General features: G+C 35.5%; 1 protein-coding gene across 50 annotated transcripts in view; it reads right to left on the reverse strand.

Moving 5' to 3' along the window:
- Window positions 1-17,171, reverse strand: part of LOC308199030 (uncharacterized protein) — a 53,629-nt gene that overhangs the window by 20,603 nt on the left and 15,855 nt on the right. For 11 of the 50 annotated variants that reach the window (XM_080602404.1, XM_080602443.1, XM_080602414.1 and 8 more), the window contains exons 16-47: window positions 16,209-16,247; window positions 15,393-15,422; window positions 14,979-15,014; window positions 14,604-14,645; window positions 14,292-14,321; window positions 13,875-13,910; window positions 13,669-13,710; window positions 12,893-12,937; window positions 11,616-11,648; window positions 11,283-11,306; window positions 10,832-10,873; window positions 10,527-10,562; window positions 10,370-10,405; window positions 10,215-10,250; window positions 10,067-10,102; window positions 9,682-9,726; window positions 9,049-9,078; window positions 7,280-7,315; window positions 6,613-6,654; window positions 6,388-6,429; window positions 5,405-5,446; window positions 4,836-4,877; window positions 2,414-2,452; window positions 2,273-2,311; window positions 1,906-1,947; window positions 1,765-1,803; window positions 1,318-1,359; window positions 1,176-1,214; window positions 809-850; window positions 669-707; window positions 222-263; window positions 80-118 (exon numbers count right to left, since the gene is read on the reverse strand). In XM_080602404.1, the coding sequence (XP_080458530.1) occupies window positions 80-118; window positions 222-263; window positions 669-707; window positions 809-850; window positions 1,176-1,214; window positions 1,318-1,359; window positions 1,765-1,803; window positions 1,906-1,947; window positions 2,273-2,311; window positions 2,414-2,452; window positions 4,836-4,877; window positions 5,405-5,446; window positions 6,388-6,429; window positions 6,613-6,654; window positions 7,280-7,315; window positions 9,049-9,078; window positions 9,682-9,726; window positions 10,067-10,102; window positions 10,215-10,250; window positions 10,370-10,405; window positions 10,527-10,562; window positions 10,832-10,873; window positions 11,283-11,306; window positions 11,616-11,648; window positions 12,893-12,937; window positions 13,669-13,710; window positions 13,875-13,910; window positions 14,292-14,321; window positions 14,604-14,645; window positions 14,979-15,014; window positions 15,393-15,422; window positions 16,209-16,247 (1,224 nt within the window). The remainder of the gene's footprint in view (window positions 1-79; window positions 119-221; window positions 264-668; window positions 708-808; window positions 851-1,175; window positions 1,215-1,317; window positions 1,360-1,764; window positions 1,804-1,905; window positions 1,948-2,272; window positions 2,312-2,413; window positions 2,453-4,835; window positions 4,878-5,404; window positions 5,447-6,387; window positions 6,430-6,612; window positions 6,655-7,279; window positions 7,316-9,048; window positions 9,079-9,681; window positions 9,727-10,066; window positions 10,103-10,214; window positions 10,251-10,369; window positions 10,406-10,526; window positions 10,563-10,831; window positions 10,874-11,282; window positions 11,307-11,615; window positions 11,649-12,892; window positions 12,938-13,668; window positions 13,711-13,874; window positions 13,911-14,291; window positions 14,322-14,603; window positions 14,646-14,978; window positions 15,015-15,392; window positions 15,423-16,208; window positions 16,248-17,171) is intronic. The other 39 variants (XM_080602429.1, XM_080602407.1, XM_080602418.1 and 36 more) reach the window with 39 other exon arrangements.

Consider the following 17,171-nt stretch of genomic DNA (forward strand, 5'->3'; position numbering starts at 1 on the left):
TTTTCTTCTTTCAAGGGCAGTACAGAAATGAAGATCATGGAAGACTATATTGACTTTACAAATGAGGAAGAAAACTTACCTGTCCATAGGATCCACCGGGATAGAAGGAAGACCCTCCCTGCAGAGGAAAACATCAGGAGTTACTGTTTTATATCTAAGGTGTTCTGTCAAGAAAGATTCTTAGGGTTCTCGCATACAGGTACAATGACCAGAATGTGTACCTGGTTACCAGAATAAGTGCCATGGAAAGAACCTGGGGCTCCCTAAAAGGAAAACACAGACCAACTAGTTTCTTGCAGCCAAGGTAAGTGCTCCTTATCAAGGCATACAGTTCTCATTTATACTCTTTCTCCCAGTTTTGAGCTAACCTTTAGTACCTAAATAAAAATTAAGACCAATAATGTTAAGGCAGGAGAAGTTTTCAGGCAGCAGTTTTCTTAGCCGGCTGACATTTGATTTCTGCAAAAAAACTGTCTATACCTTTCTGTATTGTTCTCTGCCAGACTTCACACTGCTAAGTTACTTCACAGTTGATTAAAGTTAGCTAGTCTAAGAGAAAACTGTCAGGTCTGTAATTACAGTATTTCACAGCAACCGCAATACTGGCAGTCGAGAAATCAGGATTACAGCTGTCTGTGTTATCCACTCGAGGAAGGAGGAAAAACTACCTGTCCATAAGATCCTCCAGGATAGAAGGAAGATCCTCCCTGTGCAGAAGACAGAATGGGTTACTCATTTACATTTGACTACTCCTTCTGGAGAGGTTTTAGATGGAGCTTCTGATAGGGCACTTTATCTGAATGTTTACCTGATTACCAGAATACGTGCTGTATGAAGAACCTGGTGCTCCCTGAAAGGAAAACATAGACTACCTACTTTCTTGCAAACAGAGTGGTATAAATAAATGTGCTTGACTCTCACTTTAGGCCAATATTGTGAAAGAACAAGAAACTTTACAGCAATGATTTTCTGAGCTGATTGAGAGATGAATCCAAGGAAGTTCTAAACACAGAATAGTCTTCTTCCTCTGACAGACTTCATGCTGTAGGTTACACTGTGTTTGATTCAATTGTTGGCTGTTAATTAGGATATTTCCTAACAGTCACTATTTGGGAGTACAGGAATGAAGACAATGGAAGACTATATTGACTTTACAAATGAGGAAGAAAACTTACCTGTCCATAAGATCCACCGGGATAGAAGGAAGACCCTCCCTGCAGAGGAAAACATCAGGAGTTACTGTTTTATATCTAAAGTGTTCTGTCAAGAAAGATTCTTAGGGTTCTCGCATGCAGGTACAATGACCAGAATGTGTACCTGGTTACCAGAATAAGTGCCATGGAAAGAACCTGGGGCTCCCTAAAAGGAAAACACAGACCAACTAGTTTCTTGCAGCCAAGGTAAGTGCTCCTTATCAAGGCATACAGTTCTCATTTATACTCTTTCTCCCAGTTTTGAGCTAACCTTTAGTACCTAAATAAAAATTAAGACCAATAATGTTAAGGCAGGAGAAGTTTTCAGGCAGCAGTTTTCTTAGCCGGCTGACATTTGATTTCTGCAAAAAAACTGTCTATACCTTTCTGTATTGTTCTCTGCCAGACTTCACACTGCTAAGTTACTTCACAGTTGATTAAAGTTAGCTAGTCTAAGAGAAAACTGTCAGGTCTGTAATTACAGTATTTCACAGCAACCGCAATACTGGCAGTCGAGAAATCAGGATTACGGCTGTCTGTGTTATCCACTCGAGGAAAGAGGAAAAACTACCTGTCCATAAGATCCTCCAGGATAGAAGGGAGATCCTCCCTGTGCAGAAGACAGAATGGGTTACTCATTTACATTTGACTGCTCCTTCTGGAGAGGTTTTAGATGGAGCTTCTGAGTAGGGCACTTTATCTGAATGTTTACCTGATTACCAGAATACGTGCTGTATGAAGAACCTGGTGCTCCCTGAAAGGAAAACATAGACTACCTACTTTCTTGCAAACAGAGTGGTATAAATAAATGTGCTTGACTCTCACTTTAGGCCAATATTGTGAAAGAACAAGAAACTTTACAGCAATGATTTTCTGAGCTGATTGAGAGATGAATCCAAGGAAGTTCTAAACACAGAATAGTCTTCTTCCTCTGACAGACTTCATGCTGTAGGTTACACTGTGTTTGATTCAATTGTTGGCTGTTAATTAGGATATTTCCTAACAGTCACTATTTGGGAGTACAGGAATGAAGACAATGGAAGACTATATTGACTTTACGAATGAGGAAGAAAATTTACCTGTCCATAAGATCCACCGGGATAGAAGGAAGACCCTCCCTGCAGAGGAAAACATCAGGAGTTACTGTTTTGTATTTAAAGTGTTCTTCAAGAAAGTTTTTCAGACTTTTTGCATGCAGATACAATGACTAGAATATGTACCTGGTTACCAGAAGTGCCATGGAAAGGACCTGGGGCACCCTGAAAGGAAAACACGGACTAGCTATCTTATTGAAAACAGACATCTAAGTAAATGAGTCCAATTCTGAATTTCTGTTCGTTCAAAATATATACATTTTATTTCAGAAGGGACGTTTCTGCAATCATTTAAAGAGAATACTGACAATTTTTGTTAGAGGTGAAAAAAACTTTAGCTTGGACTTCTCAGGTTAAAGGACCTGAAAAAATTAATAACTCTTCATCTTACTCTTTCTAGTTACAGAATAATATGTTATGGCTGGTTGACTCTATGTTATTATAGATCATTGTTATCATGTTTTTCAAAACTGCTAAAATAGCAAACTTTCAAAGTGCAAATAGGTTCTAGTTGATCAGATATTTCTGCTCACCACTTAAAAGAGAAATTCTATTTACCAGTACATAACATCCATTATTACTGTCACATCGTCTTTATACACAAAAAAGACAAGCAAAGTATTATTCTATGGTTGGACTGTTCTGCAGGGAATTTGTAGACTGAGCCTTTGTCTTTAGATAGATCTTAGAGGAAAAAGTGGAATAACTGCAATGTGACAAATTTGGGAAACCACATAAGAAAACCCATTTTTTCATTTGAAACAAGGTTTAAACATGAACAGCTTTGACACTTGCTTTAAAAATCCTTTTCCTTTCATAGCTTTTAAGTTTTAGAAGAAAGCTTTTTACAGGGATTTTCCTCTTGGGCTGCAGAATCTTCAAGGAAGTAGATGACTTGGTATTTTATATAAGATTTGTGATTGCTGGTTTATTTATTCATATGTATTCATCTACAACTTGATTCTTTTCATGCAGGACAAAAAAACCTGCCTACCACAGCAATGTGTTTAAATGTTAGTCTTAGGCGTTGCTACTGCCATACGTAGAGGATCTACCCTGGACAGAAAATGAAAATAAGTCAAGTAAGTCCTGTTTTTAATTCTCTCTATTCTTTTGGGAAAGACCAAGGAACTGTACTGTTGGGTGAAGAGAAAGATCTAGACTATTGCTGCGTAGTTTATCATAAATTAATATACCAGCTGATACTGTCACAAACTGAAATATGAGTCTCTTGGGTATCCAAGTCCATACACCTACACTGAGAATTGATTTTTTTTTTTTTACATGACCAATTTAGATGTATTTTTCCTTCTTGTTCAAAATCATTCTTTGATAGTAACTAAACCCACCCTCCACCCCCTGGCCAAGGTATGGTCATTTGCTGTTTAAAACCAAGCCTCTCTGTGCATCAATTGAAAGCACAAAGGTGCAAAGGCCATAGTAGAATGAAAACTTGCATAATTACATCCATAATTACATACATTTTCCTTGTAAATGTATTTGTTTATGTAGCATTACATAACAAAGCAAAAAAAAGTTTTTCTTCAATTAAATTTTAAGATTAATCAATTTAATAGACTGGGCTATATTTTTAAAACATATAGGTCGTGATTACTGGTCAGCCTCAATTATATGAGAGAGGTGATCTTCTGCCAGACCAAAATTACTGTTGCTAAATGTTAACCACAGTAAGTTCGGAAAGCAGTTATTTCTTCATAAAATTAATTTGTTTAAAGTGCATGCCTTTTTATAGAAATAATAATTCACAACAAGTTTCTTGTTGAAATTGAAAACTAAAAAAAAAAATATTACATGGTTCAGGAGGGTTTGTGTAAATACAGCTTCAAGAAAAATGTATAAGGTAAGTTTTCAGGTATAAAATAGACGATGTAAAAATCCACACTCTCTATATTTTACAATAGGGATAATTTAAATCTGTAACATCTGAGAATGAAAAAATATATATCCTACACTTTATAATAAAATATTCCTGTTTCTGCCTATTCAAACTGTAGAAATGCTTATGTTTTATGGGGCAATAGATATGATGAATTTTAGTAAATAATTCATTGCTATGCAATATAAAAATGCGCCACTGACAATGAGGTTGCAGTGATTCTCTTTATGGGTAAGAAATAGTTTAAATATTAATTTAAAAATTATCTTTTGAAATATTTATCAAATTTTAACATTTTAGTCACAATGTTTTAAAAGACACGTGAGAAGTACAAGGAACCTAATCTGAATCCAGTTAAAATCTGGGGTTACTATGGGACATATTGACACAGGTTTTTGAAGGTAATGGATAATTAACACATAACAGTTAACTGAGAACATTTGCATTACAAAGCAGTTACAGAAAGTTAGTGCCCAAATACTAATCACGTGCTTACAGTGAGACTTCATTATTCCATTTCATTGTATATAATTCTATGCATACTAAGGAAATTATTAATAATGTATTACCCAAGTGTCTATATTTATTAGATGATTAATTCAAAACACTTCATTATGTAGATGTAAGTATAAACTCAGGAAAAAGAATTACCTGTCTAATACCACTGCTTCCATCAGGACAAATGCAACCACCCTATAAATAAAATAATGATAAATAAATAAAGGGAAACAGATATTGATTTGTGAAAGTTAAACATAAAACCATACGTGAGATGCCAAACTGTATTTAGGGGAAGAAAGACTGGGGACTACCGTGGAGCTGTGACTTTTCTTATATCTGGAACGAATGAGAAGGCAGCATAGTCCTAGACATTTGAAATTTGCTTTGCAAGTTAAACTAACATTACATATCTCAGTGTTATGTCTCATTTATATATGTCTAATCAAGAGAGAACTATCTGGGAAGTCAGGAGTACAGTGAATCACCAATGTCCATTTGCCAATAAGCCATGTGTGAAATTGAAAGTATTAAAAAGTGATTTCAGAAGCCATTTCAAATAAACAGTCTGAACAAGCTCACTTCATTTACAATTTAATATATAACATTAGCAGTCCCCTACACAAAATTACTGGACTTAAACTCTAATTCCTTAGTTTAATTAGTTTAATTACCAGGAAGCTGTATGAACAAGACTAGTCAACAATAGAGAAATGGCTGACCTGACTACTTGATCCACCACCAGTTGCAATAAATGATCCACCCTGTGAAGAAACCAATTATTTTTTTTATAGAAACATTTTATCATATGAAAAGCATAGAAAAGGAAAAGAATCTAATGTGTATAAACCGATGTAGTGAGATGTAAGGTCACAAACTCTTTGTACTACTTCCCTGCACCAAACTAACTTATTCATAACTTTTTGCCTGAATCATTGTGAAAATGTAAAGTTGGCTGAAACCTATTTGGGGACTGGTACAATACATAACAAATGGATATCAGGAAAACTAATGAAGAGAAGTGCTACTCACTGGAGCTCAGGGATCTCACTCTATTATTGAATTAGACCTCAAACTCTCAGACAAAGGACTGTGATAATGTTACATCTGCATAATGCTGGTCATAGTGGGATTACAGATCTCTGAGAAAGCTGATGGGTACCACTAGAGTACAAAATATTTCAAAAAAATAGAACAGTTGCCACTCAGGGTGGGTCAAACTTTCACATAGCTCTGGAACATACAGAGTACTGCAACAGTTCACAGGTCTACAGAACATTAAGACTAGAAGGCTAGACCTACTTTTGTGACAGAAGCACACAATTAAGGTGTACCTTGTTACCAAATTCTAGATGAAAATGATATATCTAACCATTACCATCACTATAGCAGGATTGTTTCTAAGAAGAGATTCTGAAACTATTTCTTTTGTGTTTTAAAAACAACTTTTGAGAACATATCATGTAAAAATCCACCTGCAATTGCTACCTGCTTAATGGAGTGGAAGAACAAGGACACTAAATTCTGTGCCTTTTATCATTATTCACAACTGCACTAAATTTTAACATTATGGGGAAATGCTGCCACATCAAAATAACATTGTGTAGCACAGATAAATAAGTGGAACCTAATTTTCAGAAACTGAAATATAGTTTATGAGAAAGCTCTTTTCAGTAAGGTGATAGAGTGGACACTATGTTATTACCTGAAAGTTAGTGTGGCTGTTGTTTGAAGTAGAAGATTCATTCTGTGAAGAAATAAGAAATAACTAATTTTTTCATTAAGGGTAATAAATTTAAATATATAGTTCTATTGGAAAAGAACTATCTAACTTTAAATAGAATAATCTGTTGAAGAAGCTTAATCTTTATGCTTCTAATACATCAAGCAGCTGTAATATCAGCATTCAGAAATGACAAGTATGGTTTACCTGTACATCATAGTCTCTTCTGCTCAAAACATGTGATGTATCCTGTAAAAACAGAGATATTTACTGTTCAGAGATGAAAACTCTGATCTATAAACAGTCATAGGCCTTTTTTTTTGTCTGTATTAGTTATTTATGACTCCAGAGCCTTTAATGCATATGAGTAGAAGTACCTTATTATAAAATAAAATATCATTTGCTTAATTTTTATAGGCTACTGACTTGAAGCTATACAATACATATATCTATGTCTCCTCCACACCAAAAGCAGCAGAATAAATTACCCAACATTACTTTTTCTTACCTCATCATTCTGTCTGAATTCAGTTACCATTTTAACTGCCCTCTGTTTGTATAACACATTAATTTTAATTAATGGTAGATTAAAGTAACTCTATATGTGCTTTCTGATGAACTGGAATTTGAGTTACCCCATACCGCACAGCAAGATTTTCATGTCATGTATTTTTTCATATATATGTATATGTTGTTTTAAAATAAATTCACCAAAAGAGCAAATGGCCAAACTTTATTTTATTTATTTACTTCCTTAAACAGGAGAATATTCATTATGTCAAACATAATTAGAGAAAAATAGATATAATTATAACAAATTAGGTATAATTTGGGCAAAAATCCTACAAAGCAGTGGGAAATAAAAGTTACTTACTCTGGCAACAACCTTCTTCTTTGCACAACCAGATTTCTGTAAAGGAACCAGAAGCCAGTTATTACTTTATAGATAGAGACCTCCACACAAAATACTTCCAGAAAGAATCTAAATGTATCAAAGTGGCACATTTAGGGAGAGGAAAGTGTCTATGGAGTTCTGATTGTCCTCACTTTCAACAGATGACACAGTGGAAAATACTTGTGTTAGTTATTATTTATTTTCAAATAACTCTAACATTGATAAACCAATTTTGGAGCAAGAGAGGAAAGCATCATTTATCTTCTGAAAACATCATATTGTAAATATAGGAATCCAAATCTTGTTTCTTCATGTGGAACCAATACAAAATTCAGACCAAACTGTACCATAATACACACCCAATAAACAGTGAGGTAGCAAAGTCTCTCCTTCTGTTAGTATTCCCCCATCCCACTCCCACAATTCAATATGAAATCATAAAAGCATAAAGCACTTTGTTTACTAAACTTTATCAACCGTGTATTCAAAGAGTGATTCCAATTTTAAGCAAATTGGCTTGAGTAGTAAGAAAATCAAGAATTTGTGTCAAGTTCATTACCTGATTTTTGCTAAGTCTCTCAGATGTTCTGCAATCTGCGTTCAGTTACATGTTGTCATTTTTTCTGTCAGTGGCAATATACTTTGCTATCATTGAGTCTTACATAACAATATTTATAGGCTATTTTCACCCTTCAACTTCTCCATAAGAAGTTTGTGCTTAGCAGAGTTTAATGTCTCTCTCAGCTCACCCTCTGTGGTTTAGAGCAGCGTGCGTGTGTACATAAACATTCTATACATCTTCTTTGTGAGAACGCTTAAAAGAAAACTTTTAAAATGAAGTCCAACAACACACACTGGACAGGGATAACCAAGGGAATAATAGCATCTAACGTGGCTAAAGAAGGAAGCAATGAGAACACTTAAAGAACGCTTACTGTGGAAGGGATTGCTTTGCAGAACCTGTTGCGTTAAACTTAATGCAGTGCTTTCAAGATAAATACAACTGCCAAAGAAAAAAAGTTTTTAGAAGACCTCCTTACTTCCTAGGGTGCATATTTTGTGCAGTACTAACGTCCAAGAGGAAAAACGGGGAAAAACAGTGAAGCAGTAAATATGGCTGACAACTGAAGAAAAAGCAAGAGGCAGGTGACAAAAGGTTACTCTAGATGGCAGTAAGAAGTAGAAAAGCAGGCTGTAACAGACGGAAAAGCTTTGCCATGAACAAGTATGGAAAAACATCATTCATTTACACAGCAGTGTATTTGCTTGGTAACAATCTGTCCATATAAGTCACCTTTCATGCCTGTGGGACAGAACGAAAAGTCCTGACAGAGCAAGTATCACCTGAGGATAAATCTTACTTTAGAACCCTAGCATATTTGCAAGTTTACATTAGAACAAGTGACAAAAGCTTGAGGCAGCTACATACCTCACATATACAGATGGTTAATTCCAAAATAACTATCCAAAGTAAATATACTAAGGAGACTAATAAAAACTCTGTTATTGTATATTCCTATAAGTACTGTACAGTTTTAGGTAACCGCAGCAGCCTTGAGGACTGATAGAAGGGGCTGAGAGCAGAGAAATATGAGATCAAATAAGCTCATTCTTTTATTGCTTTATAATATCTTTTAAAAATTAATCATATACTACAAGTACAGGCCCACAGGTCTAATGTGGAAGTGCTACTAAAAATGTCATTAATTATTAGAATCTGAATACTGTAGAAGAGAAAAAGCACTTACCCGACCATTAGCACTATATGTTGTGTCATTCTGGAAAAGAATAAATTAAATTTAAATAAAATAAACTTACAGAAACCCAATTCTTTCTGATGTTGTGTACAGACAACAACATAAATCATACATGCTTCATTGCTCGCATCCTCCACTGTCTTGCCTAAATTAGTTTGAAATCCTATCATTCCAGTCTGAAGAACATTTTAACACTAACTTGAGGTTGGTAAAAATGCGAAGTGAAATGCAGTGGAATATCTGGCATTTTTTTCTCTTTTCATTCTTTCATTGTATGTATTTAAGCCTTGTCCATTTGATTTGATTTTTAATTACTGTAAAATGTATCCTTATTTTGGAGAAAATTTTTCTGTTAGTGCAGTTACTGAAATCTTTTTATTCACATTTCATCAAGGTAAATGCATTTAAAAGCACAAAATACATCTGTAAACACCTGAAAAAATTCAGTAAGAAAATACGCAGCTGCTGAAACAGCTATTAGTGTGGGGACTAAATACTCCTTCTGGGTAACTTCTTTTTTTTTTTTTTTTGCAAGACTGCATATGGTAGCATATGGTAGTGTAATATTTTCCCATCTACATGAAAAATGTTGTGATGAAAATGTATTAGATAAAGCATACTCACATCATCACAAGCATTGGGATTATCATCTGAGGAAACCTGTGAATCCTAGAAGGACATCAGATACTAGTTATTTCCTCACCAAAAAAAGGATTTTTAATAATATATTTTGTCTGATCTTGCACTCTGTGAACAGAATTAAAGCTCATGCAAAAAAAAAAAGGTACTGCTGAGTTAAAGAAGGATTTTTGTAAGGAAAATAAAGAGTCGTATAAATGGCAGTGATAGTTGTTTAGAGAGAATGTTCCATGCTTCAGAAAAAGAAATAAGAAGAGCATAGAAAGCATTACGTTTTATTACATCTACGAGAAAGATGACACAGTTAATCAGAAAATAAAAAAAATTGCATGAAATAATACATAACTAGAAGAAAGAATGAACTAGTTACCTGATTATCATAATAGTCAAAGGAGGATGATCCACCCTTTAAAACAAACCAACCAAAAATCAGACAAAATTAGCAAATAGAAAACCCATTTTTGAGCAGAGGCTAAAGCTTGTATGAAGTATAATTGCTGAAACAAAGCATTACTTACTTGGCCACCATAATAGTTTTGAGAGGAGGATCCACCCTTAAAAAAAAAATCCAACCAAAAATCAGAGAAAATTAGCAAACAGAAAACCCAATTTTGAGCAGAGGCTAAAGCTTGTATGAAGTGATGTATAATTGCTGAAATAAAGCATTACTTACTTGGCCACCGTAATAGTTTTGAGAAGAGGATCCACCCTTTAAAACAAACCAACCAATCAAAAATCAGAGAAAATTAGCAATCAGAAAAGCTAATTTTGAGTAGAGGCTAAAGCTTGTATAGAATGATGTACAAATAGAGAAATAAAGCATTACTTACTTGGCTGCCACCATAGTTTTGTGAGGATGAACCACCCTTTAAAACAAACAATAGAAACCCTACTTCAGAAGAAATTGTGATTTTATTCAGGGGCAAAATAATAATAAACAATCGCCTGGGATTCCTTTAAACAAATACAATTTTCTAGATGTCAGTAATCATAATACCAGGATCTCAATCAAGCATGGCACAGAGTAGCTACCTAAGAATGAAAAACTAATCTGATTAGAATTTCTTATCAGATAGGATTAAAACTCGTGACAGGAGAAAAAAAAAAGGCAAAAAAAAAATCAAGGTCTACCTACCTGGCTACCACCGTAATTTTGTGAGGATGATGATTCGCTCTGCTAACAACAACAAAATTAGAAAATGTATTACAATATTGCAGAACCATTATTGATTGGAGACCATGGAACCTGTGGGATGTAAAACTTCAATGGAAAGAAATAAAAATGTAGTACTTATGTGGCTACCACCATAGTTTTGTGAGGTGTATGATCCACCCTGTGAAAACAATACAGCAACAGTTGTAACACTGGAGAACCGAATTTTATCAGAACCCACAAAGCTAGCTTTATTAGGTTGCAGAGCCCTTGATATGTAAGTTTCAGGGCCAATACAAACTATTGGGAATTAATTGAAATCTGGAGATGGATAGACTCTGCACGAGTCTGTATCCTCATGAGTAACACAATTATACTCTAGATTAGAGCTGCTTACAATTTTTTATTCAATAGTTAATAAAGAGCTACCTACCTGGCTACCACTCTGTGATCCACCCTGTAAATTAAACAAGAAATAATGTGTGTTTTGACACTTACTGTTTGACTACAGATTATTTTTAATGAAAACTATGATACTTGTTTAGGAGGTTGGATGGGGCCCTGGGCCAACCTGATATAGTGGGTGACATCCCTGCCCATGCCTAGGGGTTTGGAACTGGATGATCTTCAAGATCCCTTCCAACCGATTCTAAGGTTCTAAAATTTCATGGATTTGCACTCTATAGAGCTGAGGATGTTACCAGTTGAGTCAGTGGCAAAACTCATTTTGGATATATCTTAAATTCAGAGGTGGAAGTTCATTTACCTGGTGGCAGGGATTGCTGTCATATGAAGTACCCTGTTGAAAAACGGATAAACAAAGATAAATCCCCACATTTTCATTTTCTAGTAAAGTAATTATCTTTCTTCTTAAATTTCTAACTCAACAGATGGAGAGTTTAATTTTATTTAATCCGTTTAGGCTCTTGCTCTACCCTCCATCACTCCCATACTCCCACACTTACTCATCAAAACATACACACAGGTGATCAAAGCAAGATTTCTTGGGTGCAACATGGAAAGCAAGGTAGGCTGGCAATTGATGTGTCTCTGTATCATCCTAGTTTCTCTTGATTGGCAAAAATGAACAGTTTGCTTTGGTCAGTCCTTTTAGGAATCAACAGCTTCTGCTTCGTGACAATCTACCTCAAAATCTTGCTAGATTCACCCATCGTAGTTGTAGTCTGCTGCCTTTCATTTCCTTTATTTTTGCGTATATTTTGGCTGCAGCCAGCATTCTTGTTGGAATAAAAGGATGAGAAATAGTACAGTGTGTTCTACCCTGGTTGTCACTCCCCTGTTATTAAGAACACAGTTTTTCAGCTGATAAATTATCTGTGATGCAGCTTTGGTGGAAGCAACACGTTGTTCATTGTTTCTTCACATTCCTTCAGTTTCATTGCTGTTATATAGCATCCTTGTCTACTGATGCATGGCACCACTAGTCTTTTATTATTTATGCTTTCACACATGCATTTCTATTAATACTTAACTCACACCAATTGTAATACTTTTGCCAAAAGTTTCTGTAATTATAATGCTCTCTCATTCTCATTGCTTTCCCCCATTTATTTATTTGGACTTAGGTTTACTATCAAGGCTGCACTTTTCTTCACCTAGGATCTTATTGTTGATAACAGTCCTTATATCACTGTAGGCATAAATAAGTTGAATTGGAACCAGGATGAAAACTACCAATCTCACACCACAGGAGTCACTTTCTGAGCCTATTGCGTTCTATGGAAACTAAATGGAGCAACATCCAAAAGTCACTCCCAAAGACTGTTTGCTCAGCAGATGAATGTCTACTGTGACAGACAGAAAACTTGTAAGTCTTCTGTTCTTAACAGTATATGGAAGAAGCCACTACGTTTTGGTTACCATGACCAAGTGTTAGCCTCTCCAATATCCGATAATCTATTATCATATAATAACAAAAGCAAGAGACTCTACTAATAGACATTGTATAATTTGTTGAGAACCATTACTACCACATAGAAAGCTGGATCTACTATTCAAGTATCTTGGAGAAAGTTGACTTACTTGTCCACAACCATTACTACCACTTGAAGAAAAAGATCCGCCCTGCTGGAAAAAAAGAGCAGCTCAGTGATCCAGTTATTCCTTTTCCCCATTACAAATATAGAAATAACTTTCAAAGGGCTTTAGTTATCTGACTGCTTAAGAGGATGAAGACCAGCAATATACTACTGTGAATTTCCTTGAAAAGTATTGTGGATGTTGAATATTCTGTTGCATCAAAAAGATGGCACTTACATGTATTCCTTTGTATGTGGGAAAGATCACCTTCAGTAAGGCTGTTCCCAGACCCACAGGAACAAAATGTTCACAAGTCTAACTTCTAATATGAGCTGCTATATAGCTTCAACTAATTACTTCAAACCTCACAGAAATCTCACTGCGTATACAGGGACAGCACACAAATTACAGCAGCACATAATATGTATAAGTATGATATGAAAATTTAAATGTTCAATTTTTAAATTTTAATATTTTGAAAATAAAAGATAAGCATTATGGAATATCAAGCACATGAGTTCTATACCCAAGAACAAAATGTCCTTTAAATTAGCAATCACTCAGGATGTGTAAGCGCTTTTGAAGTAACATGGAACTCAACTTTCTCAAATGGTGTATGCTGGCTGGGGATTGACTGGTGCTTACAAGGCCATAGGAACTTTTATAAAGTGCATAATGATTATGCATAGACAGCTGTGCAAAGGTTTCCCAAAAAGGCTCTTCCTGAGCCAGAGGAGACAGAGCAGTAAGCTCATCTATGGAATATCCAGCTTGCTTACCTGGCCATAAGAACTGCTGATGCCTGAGTAGGTCAGCCCACCCTAAGACAAGGACATGATTTGGTTACTCCCAGTTTGAGACCACACTTTCAGAGAAAACGTCCTTTATAATTCAAATTCCAAGCAACTGCTAAGTGCTCTTGCAGTGCCACGGCACTCAACTTTATCAAATGTTGCATACTTGCTAGTGATTGACTGTTGCTTACCTGGCCATAGGAACCGACAACTGGAGGCCGGTAGACCTGTAAGAAAGGCAAGAACCCATTTGTAAATAAAGATGTAGTCATCACAAAGCTGCAACAGAAAGGCATTTTCCCCATCAGACTTCCTCTGTTTTATGTTCTTTTTCTTATATGGTAGCTCTGTGGGATGACCCAAAACCAGGGACTATCGAGAAATAAGAAGAAGGAAAAACAACACCAAAAAACAGACAACCACCCTACCAAAACCCAAACAAACCATAAACAAACCAAAAACCAAAAAGAAACAAACAAAAAAACAGATGGGGAAAAAAAAAAAAAACAACACAAAATAACAAGCCAATGACTGACCAAACCCCAAAGCCAATTTACAAGGCTGTCCCCTACAGAAAAGTTCAATATAGTTAAGAAAAAAAGTCTCACCTGGCCATAGGACTGGCTTCCTTTGGAACCCTTTAAGAAAGAGAAGATATTTACCACCTTGACAAAGATGTTTCTATAAAGTGCATAACAAATACGGAAAGACAGCTGCACAGAGGTTTCCCAAAAAGGCTCTTCCTGAGCTAGAGGAGACAGAGCAATATGCTCATCTGTGTGATGGATTGCCCGGTTCTCAGCAAAAGCCATAAGAAAAACTGAGACTCAGACTGCCAAAGGAAACATCATTCTCAAAATATCATGCTGAGCACAGAGAGATCAGTGAAGAACTTCCTATGGAATATCCGGCTTGCTTACCTGGCCATAAGAACTGCTGGTGCCTGAGTAGATCAGCCCACCCTAAGACAAGGACATGATTTGGTTACTCCCAGTTTATAATGGATCAGCCTGCTTTAGGAAAAATAAACAACTACATCCTAAAGCTATGCAGGGCAAAATGAAGAGCCAGGATTTCCTCCTGGCTATCACAATGATGTTGAGCGAGATGATTTCATGTGCTAGGCATCCAAAAAAGTAAGTAGCGTGTGGAATATTACTAAGCATGAGACCACACTTTCAGAGAAAACGTCCTTTATAATTCAAATTCCAAGCAACTGCTAAGTGCTCTTGCAGTGCCACGGCACTCAGCTTTATCAAATGTTGCATACTTGCTAGTGATTGACTGTTGCTTACCTGGCCATAGGAACCGACAACTGGAGGCCGGTAGACCTGTAAGAAAGGCAAGAACCCATTTGTAAATAAAGATGTAGTCATCACAAAGCTGCAACAGAAAGGCATTTTCCCCATCAGACTTCCTCTGTTTTATGTTCTTTTTCTTATATGGTAGCTCTGTGGGATGACCCAAAACCAGGGACTATTGAGAAATAAGAAGGAAAAACAACACCAAAAAATAGACAACCACCCTACCAAAACCCAAACAAACCATAAACAAACCAAAAACCAAAAAGAAACAAACAAAAAAACAGATGGGGGAAAAAAAAAAAACCAACACAAAATAACAAGCCAATGACTGACCAAATCCCAAAGCCCATTTACAAAGCTGTCCCCTACAGAAAAGTTCAATATAGTTAAGAAAAAAAGTCTCACCTGGCCATAGGACTGGCTTCCTTTGGAACCCTTTAAGAAAGAGAAGATATTTACCACCTTGACAAAGAGGCTTTTATCAGCCATCCTAAGAAAAACCTCATGCTAGTGATGTTGAGTACTGGGCTGCCTGCAGACTCGATCCCCAGTAATCATACTTAGTGTTGTTCAACATTTTCCTTGCTACTTGTAATTGTACAGAGTATACTGACAGAAATTTGCCTTCCAGTTTCTTCCCAACTGTGGCCAAGTAGGAGGAAGTTTGAGGAATCTTCACGCTTGTGCTCACACCAAAATATTCTCATGTGCTACCCCGCAACAATGTATGTTATCATTACTGTTTCTCACACACAAGTAACTTTAGATATATGGCTTTAAATGAAGCTAAAGTACTTCGTACATGGGTATGCAGTTATGATTCTCCATCTATCTCGATATGGATAAGAAACTAACTTCCACAACTTCTGGAATTTTAAGATCAAACACAGGTGGAGTGTGAATCTATCATTACAGGATTTGTATTGTGATATTGAGCCACTTTGTCATGACTTTTATACAGTTTTTAGAGGACATGTTGAGTGGAATGCAGTCATTTCATTTCAACTAATCACACATGCAAACACATTCATGAGTAGTTCAACCAAAGATAGCTGATCTATTTGTAGAAAAAAAAAAAAAAAGAAAAAGAACAAGAACTAGAGCAACAGAAATATCTGAAACTTGTGAAATACATTTAAGAATATATGTAGGAAAATTTGTTGTCTTGACCCTGTTTTAGTGAAATCTGTATACATATTTCTACTGTTCAAGTTTACCTACCTGAACATAAGTACTGCTGCTTTGCTGTCTTTGTCCACTCTACACAGGAACCAAAAAAGGTTATTTTTAAAAGACATTTCTTATGTACTAAGACATTTCAAGAAGCAACTCTTAAATCTATTGGACAGTCTGAGTAAGTTCCTTACGCGCTTCCTTGCTTTATATATGCCATCTCAATGTGCTATATGGTTCAATACTTCAATGTAGAAAGATTCTTCATAAATAAAATGCTAAATATATTTATACATCCTGATGTCATTTTCTTAATGACAATTAATCATTTAATACATTATGTCATTTTGTGGTATTTCAAGTGAGTTTAAATAGTTCTTCCCTTCAAATCTATCATAGAAAGCACCATTAAAATCATGTGAATTTATATTCATATCATGACTGATTTTTTCGTGAATAAGCGAAACAAATTTTGACAAAGGCTTTCACAAAACAAAAATTGGAAAACACATTTACAATTTAAACAAAGGAAAAAGTGATTGTAAAGAATCTTTCAATACCCATAAATTATGTGGGTTATGAGACCAACCAAGTATTCTTCAATTTCATATAAACATTGATAACCTTTTTTTAACCTGCGTAATCCAAACTCTACAGATTTAAATTCAGAAAAAAAAAGATACCATGGAAATCTTATTATTTTTTTTCTGCCAGCATTCCTAACTGATTATAAAGGAATCTAATACCGTACATTTTGAAAGTAATCGCTGCAAAACAAGAAATGGAAACCGAAGAGATCTGCTACTAATCCTTCAATGAATGTGAGAATTGGTCGTGACACTCTAAAGAATTATCATATGAAGGAATTAGAGTCTAAACTCTGAAGAGTGCTAAGTAGATTAAAATTGCATAGAATTCAAAAAAAAAGTATGCCCAAGTGATAACCAGAATACTTTACAAACAGGGTCTTAAAGTGATTGGACTGTAGTCTACATTCCAAATTGTTTCTTT

Source organism: Anser brachyrhynchus, assembly GCF_964034855.1.
Source record: "Anser brachyrhynchus genome assembly, chromosome: 8".
NCBI classification, from domain to species: Eukaryota; Metazoa; Chordata; class Aves; order Anseriformes; family Anatidae; genus Anser; species Anser brachyrhynchus.